General features: G+C 40.2%; 1 protein-coding gene across 1 annotated transcript in view; it reads right to left on the bottom strand.

Moving 5' to 3' along the window:
* The window catches only part of LOC101360823 (placenta-specific gene 8 protein-like), a 42,485-nt gene that overhangs the window by 13,936 nt on the left and 19,587 nt on the right, over positions 1-8,962 (bottom strand). The window contains exon 3 of the mRNA XM_004390974.2: positions 6,253-6,377. Within this exon, the coding sequence (XP_004391031.1) occupies positions 6,253-6,377 (125 nt within the window). The remainder of the gene's footprint in view (positions 1-6,252; positions 6,378-8,962) is intronic.

Raw genomic sequence — 8,962 nt, 5'->3', positions numbered from 1 at the left:
CAGTAGTTTTTGAGCAAGGTGTTGTTCAGTTTCCATGTGTTTGATTTTTTTCCCTTGCTTTGTCTGTTGTTGATTTCTACTTTTATGGCTTTCTGGTCAGAAAAAATGCTTTGTAGTATTTTGATGCTTTGGATTTTGTTAAGGCTTGCTTTATGGCCTAATATGTGGTCTCCTCTGGAGAATGTTCCTTGTGCATTGGAAAAGAAACTATACTTGGCTGCTGTTGGGTGCAGTGTTCAGTATATGTCTATGAAATCAAGTTGGTTGATTGTAGCATTTATCTCTTCCATGTCTTTGTTGAGCTTCTTTCTGGATGTTCTGTCCTTCACCAAATGTGGTGTGTTGAAGTCTCCTACTACTATTGTGGAGCTGTCTATGTCTCCTTTCAGTGCTAGTAGACTTTGCTTTATGTATTTTGGAGCCCTGTCGTTGGGTGCATAAAATTTATTATTGTTATGTCCTGGTGTATTGACCCTTTAATCATTATATAGTATCCATGGTTATCGTTTGTGGTGGAGTTTAGTTTAAAGTCTATTTTGTCAGAGATTAATGTTGCCACTCCTGCTCTTTTTTGAGTGTTGTTTGCTTGATGTATTTTTTTCCATCCTTTGAGTTTTAGTTTGTTTGTGTCTTTAAGTCTAAAGTGTGTCTCTTGTAGGCAGCATATAGACGGATCGTGTTTTTTTATGCAATCTGTCACTCTCTGTCTCTTTATTCATGCATTTAGTCCATTTACCTTCAGCCTAATTATCGATAGGTACGATTTTTGTGGTGTTATTTTGATATCTTTTTGTGCGTGTTGTTCACAGTTTCTTTTTTCCACTTAATTTTCTGTGCTGAGTCGTTTTTCTTTTATGTGTTTTCTTTTCATCTTTTTCATTGTTGTTGATTTTGTGTTTGCTGAGTCTTTATATTTTTCTAGTTTTTTTATTTTGACTTATAGGATTGTTAGTTTCTTTTGTGGTTACCTTAATATTTACCCCTATTTTTCTAAGTTTATACCAGTCTTTTATACCCTTATATCGCCTTGACTTCCTCTCCATATGAAAATCTATGTCTACATTTTTTAGGTCCCTCTTTTTTGTTTTAATGTCATCATCTTTTACATATTGACATCTGTTTCCCTATTTTCAGTGTTTTAGCTTTGATTTACTTTTGTGACTTCCCTGTCTGGGTCGATATCTGGTTGCTCTGTCCTGTGTTCTAGTCTTGGGTTGTTATCTGATGTTACTGATTTTCTAACTGGAGGACTCCCTTTAGTATTTCTTGTAATTTTGGTGTGGTTTTTGCAAATTCCCTAAAATTCTGTTTATCGGGAAATGCCCTAATTTCACCATCATATTTGAGAGACAGTTTTGCTGGATATATAGTTCTTCAATCTCACTAATTCTGACTTCCATTGCCTCAATTCTGCTGCTATGACTTTCTATTGAGTTGTCTAATTCTGAAATTTTATTGTTAATCTTCTGGATTTCTGATTGCTGTCTCTGTATGGATTCTTGCAGCCTATTAAATTTGTTGGTATGCTTTTCTCTAATCTTTTTAATTTCCTCCAGTGCGTGTTCTATGTTTTGCTTAATTTTCTTCCTAATTTCTTGAAGAGTTCTGTGTATTAATCTTTTGAATTCTGCCTCCGGTAATTTGAAGAAATTTTCCTCTGCTGGAAAATTTCTAGATTCTTTATTTTGGGAGATTGCTGAAGCCATCATGGGTTGCCTCTTTCTATGATTTCATATTGACTGTTTTCTCCAAGCAATCAATAAGTTATTATATTTATTTATTTTATGTTTGCCCACTGGGTCCTAGCTTCTTGTTTTGTTTTGATATGTCCAAATAAGCTGCTTATATGAGCTAGTTTGATTATTGGCACCTTTGAAGCTCTAATGTCTTGTCACCAGATGGTTAGATCTGTTACTAGGTATGTAAGGTCAGGAGTCTGCCCACTCCTGTTGTATGGATTCAACTCTGGTGCCCAGCTCCTGATGTGGGTAGGTGAAGACCTGCTTAATGGGCAGAGCAATGTCAAATGTCAAGAATCTGTCACTTCATAGCTGAAACAGTTGAAGTTAGAGTTCTGGTATATACCCTGTTGTACTGTGGTAATGAGGGCCTACTCTGTTGAGATGGGCCCACACAAGTCTATGCAGGGGGAAAGGCAGTCAAAGTCCGTGGATCCCTTATGCCTGTGCCTAGGCAAAGGAGCTGTGCCTACCGTGGGTTCCTGGCTTATGGGAGCTGGCAGTTTATTTTTTCCCGTTTGTTAATTTGTTCACTTTCCAAGGCAGGGAGAATGGCTCCGGGCATGTGATGGATTCTACTTCCGGACCAGAGGACTCAGCAATTGCTGAAGCTGGTCCGGGACCCAGTGCAGAGCAGGGAGCAGGGAGGTAAATGGGAGAGAGGTTTTTCCCGAGGGGGGGTGTTTTTGATCTGTGCGGTAGACCATATGCAATTACCTATCTTTTGCCGGATCGAGGGCTGCTTCTTACTGGTTCTGGGTGTCCATGTAGACTCTCAGCACCTGGGTCTCTCCCAGTGTGGAAAACATGCCTCCCGAGCATGGCTGCTTGCCTGCCTCACCAGTCAGCCCCGAGCCGATCAGACCTGAAGGGCTCAGGCTCTTGCCGGGTCAGGTCTGGCAGCTCCTCACTGCTTCCAAACCATCTCTCCCTCCCCCTGCTACTCAGTCTGGTTCCTCAACTCTGCCTTTGATGTTTATGGCTCCCAGATTGCCATACATAATGAAATCGCTTGTTTTTTCAGGCTGTTTGTTGTAAGAAGGTCCACTGGAAGCATTTGACTACTCTGCCATCTTGGCCCCGCCTCCTTGTTAATGGTCTTCTTTTATTACCCTCCTCACTCACTCTACTCCTGCCTCCCTTACCACCAGCTATTTCTGGAATGCTCCAGACAAGCTCAACTTCAAGGCCTTGGGTCTAGCTCTTTCCTCTGCCTGGACTTTCCCCAGATGGGTCATCCTTTCACCCTTTTAGTCATTTACATTCTCACTGAGGTCTTCCCTGATAACCGTATTTAACACTGGAAGCACTCAACACTTTTTATTCTTCTTTTCTTTTTTCCTTTTCCCTGTAGCACTTACCATAATCCTACATATTATACTTTTACTTAGTTATACAGTAAAACCTGTAAAAGCTTGAACCTGTGTAAGGTGGTGTCATGGATTGGATTGGATTCCTAAAAAATATGTGTCAACCTGGCTAGGCCCTGATTGTAATTATCCTCCTTTCTGTGATCTGATGTAGCTATCCACCATTTTGTGATGTTATATAAATATCCTCCATTTTATATGTTGTAAATCTTGACCTATATGTGTTATTGAGGCAGGGTTAGTGTGGGGGGTATCTTGAGTCACAATTTTACAAGAGGGCGTGAATCAAGTCATGCCCTTACTCAGGTCACACCATTACTCAAGTCACCACTCTTATTTAAGACATACCCTTACTCAAGTCACCTCCTTGCTTGAGTCATGCTTTTTATCTTATAAGACATAAAAGGAGAGAGAAGCAAGCAGAGAGGAAAGGGATCTCACTACCACTGCGAAAGAATAGCCAGGAGTGGAGAGTGTCCTTTGGACCGAGAGTCCCTGTGCTGAGAACCTCCCAGAGATGGGGGAATATTGATGCCAAGTCACATGAAGATCACCAGAAGCAGAAGCTCAAAGGAGACAAGAAGCTTCCCCCAGAGCCAACAGAGAGAGAAAGTCTTCCCTAGAGCTGGTGCCCTGAACTCAGACTTCTATCCTCCTAAACTGTGAAAGAATAAATTTCTGTTTGTTAGAGCCATCCACTTGTGATATTACTGCCAAAGCAGCACTAGACAACTAAGACAGGTGGAAACCTGTCAGAGAAGGAAAACTCAATGTTTTCCACTAATAGAGAGTGATAGAAAAGTAGTAAGGCTGTACCTAGTCAAAGGTGGAAAACTTGGGAGACTCGGAAAAAAGCAGTCCTGCCAACTTCCAATTTTCACAGGTTTCACTGTATTTGGCTCTCTCCTTACATTAGAATGTAAATTCTACCACTGACAACCATCATAGTAATAACTGATTCAAGTAAGAATCTCAGTGGGTGCTAGAACTAGTGGGTGAAGATTTGGTGAAGAACAGGTTATTTACATCTCCCTATTTAGGAGCCCGGAAATCCTGGTGGCATAGTGGTTAAGAGCTGCAGCTGCTAATCAAAAGGTCGGCAGTTTGAATCCACCAGCCTTTCCTTGGAAGCCCTATGGGAATCGACTCGACTGCAATGGATTTGGTTTGAACTTAGAAGCCCTGGTGGCGCAGCGGTTAAGCTTTCGGCTGCTAACCAACAGGTTGGCGGTTTGAACCCACCCAGTGACTTCACTGGAAAAAGACCTGGTGATCTGTTCCCATAAAGATTACAGCATAGAAAACCCTATGGGGCAGCTCTACTCTGTCACTTGGGGTTACTACGAGTTGAAAATCAACTTGACAGCACCTCCCAACAAACAACACAAGATACTTGTAATTATAAAGGGGAAAATAGCAACTTCACAGTGGAGGATACTGGCCGACACTACTTTAACCAAGTGAACTAAGTAAGTAAAGTTAACATCACCAATAACGGGACAAACTGACTTCCTGTGCCTGCTGTGATGCACTGAGAAGATCATAGCATCACTTCTGGGGTGTTTCCATCCAAATTGGCATAACGAAAATCTAATCGTGAGGAAACATTTGGCAAGCCCAAATTGAGGGACATTCTACAAGATAATTGACCTGTATTAATAAAAAATGTCGAAGTAATCAAAGACAAGGAAAGATTAAGAAGCTATTCCAGATTGTTGAAGACTAAAGAGACATGACAACTGAATGACGTGTGATCCCAGATTCATTTCCTTTTCATATGAAGAACCTTATTGGGATAATTGGTGAAGTTTTAACAAGGTCAATAGATTAGCTAATAGTATTTTATCAATGATAATTTCCTGATTTTGATAGGTGTATTGTGATTATGTAAGAGAATGTCCTTGTTTTTACAAAATACATGCTGAAGTAGTTAGGGATAAAGAGGTATCAGAGTTGTAATTTACTCTCAGATAATTCAGAAAAAAATAGAAACAGGCAGGCAGGCAGATAGAGGTGAGAGACAAAATAATAAAGCAAACATGACAACATTTTAACTTTTGGGGAATCTGGGTGAAGGGTATTTGGGAACACTACCATTTTTGCAACTTTAAAAAAATCTGAAATTATGTTAAAATAAAAGGTTGCTATAAAAAAAAATGTAAGCTCTATGAAGACAGGGATAGTAATATGCTTTGTTCACTGATGTATTTCCAACATCTGGAATAGTACTTGGCATGTTTTAGATGCTCAATAAAGACAAAAAATCCAAACCCATTGCAGTCAAGTAGATTCTGACTCATGGAGACCCCATGCTTTACAGTGCTGAATTGCTCCATAAAGTTTTCTTGACTGTAATCTTTATGGGAGCAGATCCTCAGGCCTTTTTTTCCATGGCATTGTTGGGTAGGTTTGAAACACCCACCTTTAGGTTAGTAGTTGAGTGCAAACACCTAGGGACCTGTAGATACTCAATAAATCCTAGTTAAATCAATGAACGATAGCTTATGACTGAACAAGGTCATAGATGCTCGATAGTCCTTGTTGAATGAATGAATACTGGCTTATGACTTACCAGGGAGTTAAACGTACCAGCTCTGAGAGGATCCACTGCAGGACCATTTTTACCCAGAGCTTTCTAAGAAACTGTCACCGTCCCTGCAGATTTGCAGAGTCCTGGAGCCCTGGACGCACAGTGGTTAAGAGCTCAGGCTGCTAACCAAAGGGTGAGCAGTTTGAATCCACCAGTCCCTCCTTGGAAACCCTATGGGGCAGCTACTCTGTCCTGTAGGGTCACAAATGACTCCACAGCAACGGGTTTGGGTGTGGTTTGGGTATACTCTGACTCTAAGTAAAGCAGGGAGAGATTAAGGGCCCTACACTGGCCTCTGCCCTCATCTACTCACCTTCAGCAGCTTTTCAGAAACACATTTATTAGGCCAAATACAAGATTTCATAAGGAATATATTCCAAAGCATGGATAGCATCATGGGCCTGCGAGTCACTTTAAAAACTTAGGATAGTAGTGGAGAAAAGACTAGAATAAAGTCATGAAGATGAGGAGAGCAATCACAGAAATCTAGTCAGACTGAAGAGAATCCAGGGCATGTTTGTTAGCACCACACAGTGGACACTCGGAGACTCACCGGGATGCCGTATCGGGTCCGGTAGAGGGTCCTCATAGCGACAGTTGCTCCGCATAGGCAGAACTCATCCATGTCAGAGGCGATCTGACACGAGAGGCACAGGGGACAGAAAGTCCCACAGAGACCTGGGTGCAGGGAGAAACCACAGAGAGCAAATTAAAGTCTTGACTAAATGACACAGCTTTCAAAAAGATGCTCAGGAAATGATCTTAATGGACACCCTGAGAAAATCATGGTGTCATCTAGCTCTTTATGTCTTGCTTCTAGAACCTAGTGTCTAGGAGTTGGGGAGAGTTTGCAAGTTGTTATGCTGGATCAGATTTAATTACAAAGTCTCTTGCCTTGCCACGTCTGAGCATGTTCAAATTATCTTTCTTCCCTGCTCTTGATTACATTTGGGTCAGGCTTGCATAGGAAGTTTGTAGAGTCAGGATGTTTAAGGGTGGGAACTGTGGGAGGGTGTTTAAGTCAGAAATCGTTAGGGCTAAAAGTAAAAAATCTAGGGAATAGATTCTAGATAGTCATTTTTAAAAAAGTAAGAAACCTATGAGGATGGAAACAAGTAGAAGTTCTGACTATGGAAGCATGTAGAGGTTAAAGGGTATCAGCATTAGAAACTTAAAAAGCTTACTACAATTTTGCATTAAAGGATCTGTATAAGACAAAAAAGGGCCTAAGAAAAGAGTAACAAACAGGAAACTGTTCTCAAATATGCCCTGAGTACAAGTCTATTTTGAAAAGGTCTAGGGTGGAGTTTCAATATTGCTGTACCCCAGACAAGACAAGAAAGTCCATGTTTTCTCATTGATTGTCTTAAGCAGAAAGCTATCTCTAGTGAAGTTGGAACTTTCACCATACCAAAAAGAGAGGAAGCTGTTTCTCAAAGACAGACACAAAGAGTGTCTTCAACTCAAATGGCAATAGACTGAAACAAAGAAAGTTTGCGCCCACAAAAGTGTGTTTGGCAGTATAAAGAATTAAAGTCAGTAAAGCCAAGATATACCGTGCAGCAACTAAATACGCATATGTATACATGTGATGGTGTACTCATGTCGCATATTGTGGGCATTTCTATGAACAAAATTAAAGATCCTTTTTAAAAACTACTTTTAAAATTTTCACACTGTAGTAGCCTATAAGATTGGAACTATCGCAGCTAAATTTTTTACATCTAATTTATAAGTGTTTGGGCAGGGGGATTTTTTTTTTCTCATTCTTTTGACTTTAAAATTTAACCAGCATTAACCTGATGGAGTGGAGGAGAGACTGTGTTCAAAGATCAACATGTTGTAACTTTTAAACACTGCCTCCAAGCCAGGATAATTATCATAATTAACTATTTTGATTGTGGGATGATCCTTTTTTTAACAAATATTTTTAATTAGATAATTGAGGGGAAAAGGTGTCTATCAGTTTGCTGTACTGTGGTGGCTTGTGTGTTGCTGTGATACTGTCAGCTTTGCCACTGGTATTTCAAATACCAGCAGGGTCACCCTTGCTGGACAAGTTTCAGTGCAGCTTTCAGATTAAGATAGACTAGGAAAGACCTGGCAGTCTACTTCTGAAAAAATCAGCTGGTGAAAACCTTATGAATAGCAGCTGAACATTGTCTGATATACTGCCAGAAGATGAGCCCCTCAGGTAGGAAAGCGCTCAAAATATGACTGGGGAAGAGGTACCTCTTGAAAGTAGAGTTGACCTTAATGACCTGGATAGAGCCAAGCTTTCAGGACCTTCATTTGCTGATGTGGCACGACTCAAAATGAGAAGAAACAGCTGCAAACATCTATTAATAATTGGAATTTAGAATGTACGAACTATAAATCTAAGAAAATCGGAAGTCGTCACAAATGAAATGGAATGCATAAACATCAATATCCTAGGCATTAGTGAGCTGAAATGGACTGGTATTGGCCATTTTGAATCAGACAATCATGTGGTCTACTATGCTGGGAATGACAAAGTGAAGACGAATGGCATTGCATTCATTGTCAAAAAGAACATTTCAAGATCTATCCTGAAGTACAACGCTGTCAGTGATAGGATAATATCCATATGCCTACAAGGAACACCAGTTAATACGACTGTTTTTCAAATTTATGCACAAACCACTAAGGCCAAAGATGAAGAAATTGAAGATTTTACCAGCTTCTGCAGTCTGAAATTGATTGAACATGCAATCAGGATGCACTGATAATTACTGGTGATTGGAATGTGAAAGTTGGAAACAAGTAAGAAGGATTGGTAGTTGGAAAATATGGCTTTGGTGATAGAAATAATGCCAGAGATCACATGATGGAATTTTGCAAGACTAAGACTTATTCATTGCAAATGCCTTTTTTCAACAACATAAACAGTGACTACACACATGGACCTCTGCAGATGGAATACACAGGAATCAAATCAACTATACCTGTGGAAAGAGACAATGGAAAAGCTCAATCAATATCATCAGTCAGGACAAGGCCAGGGACCGACTGTGGAAAAGACCATCAATTGCTCATATGTGAGTTCAAGTTGAAGCTGAAGAAAATTAGAACAAGTCCATGAGAGCCAAAGTACAACCCGGAGTATATCCCACTTGAATTTAGAGACCATCTAAAGAATAGATTTGATGCATTGAACACTAATGACTGAAGACCAGATGAGTTGTGGAATGACATCAAGGACATCATACATGAAGAAAGCAAGAGGTCATTAAAAAGACAGG

The sequence above is a fragment of the Trichechus manatus genome, unplaced genomic scaffold (assembly GCF_000243295.1).
Source record: "Trichechus manatus latirostris isolate Lorelei unplaced genomic scaffold, TriManLat1.0 scaffold00374, whole genome shotgun sequence".
In the NCBI taxonomy this organism is placed as follows: domain Eukaryota; kingdom Metazoa; phylum Chordata; class Mammalia; order Sirenia; family Trichechidae; genus Trichechus; species Trichechus manatus.
Note: the sequence above shows the minus strand (reverse complement) of the source record. Positions and strands in the feature narration are given on the sequence as shown.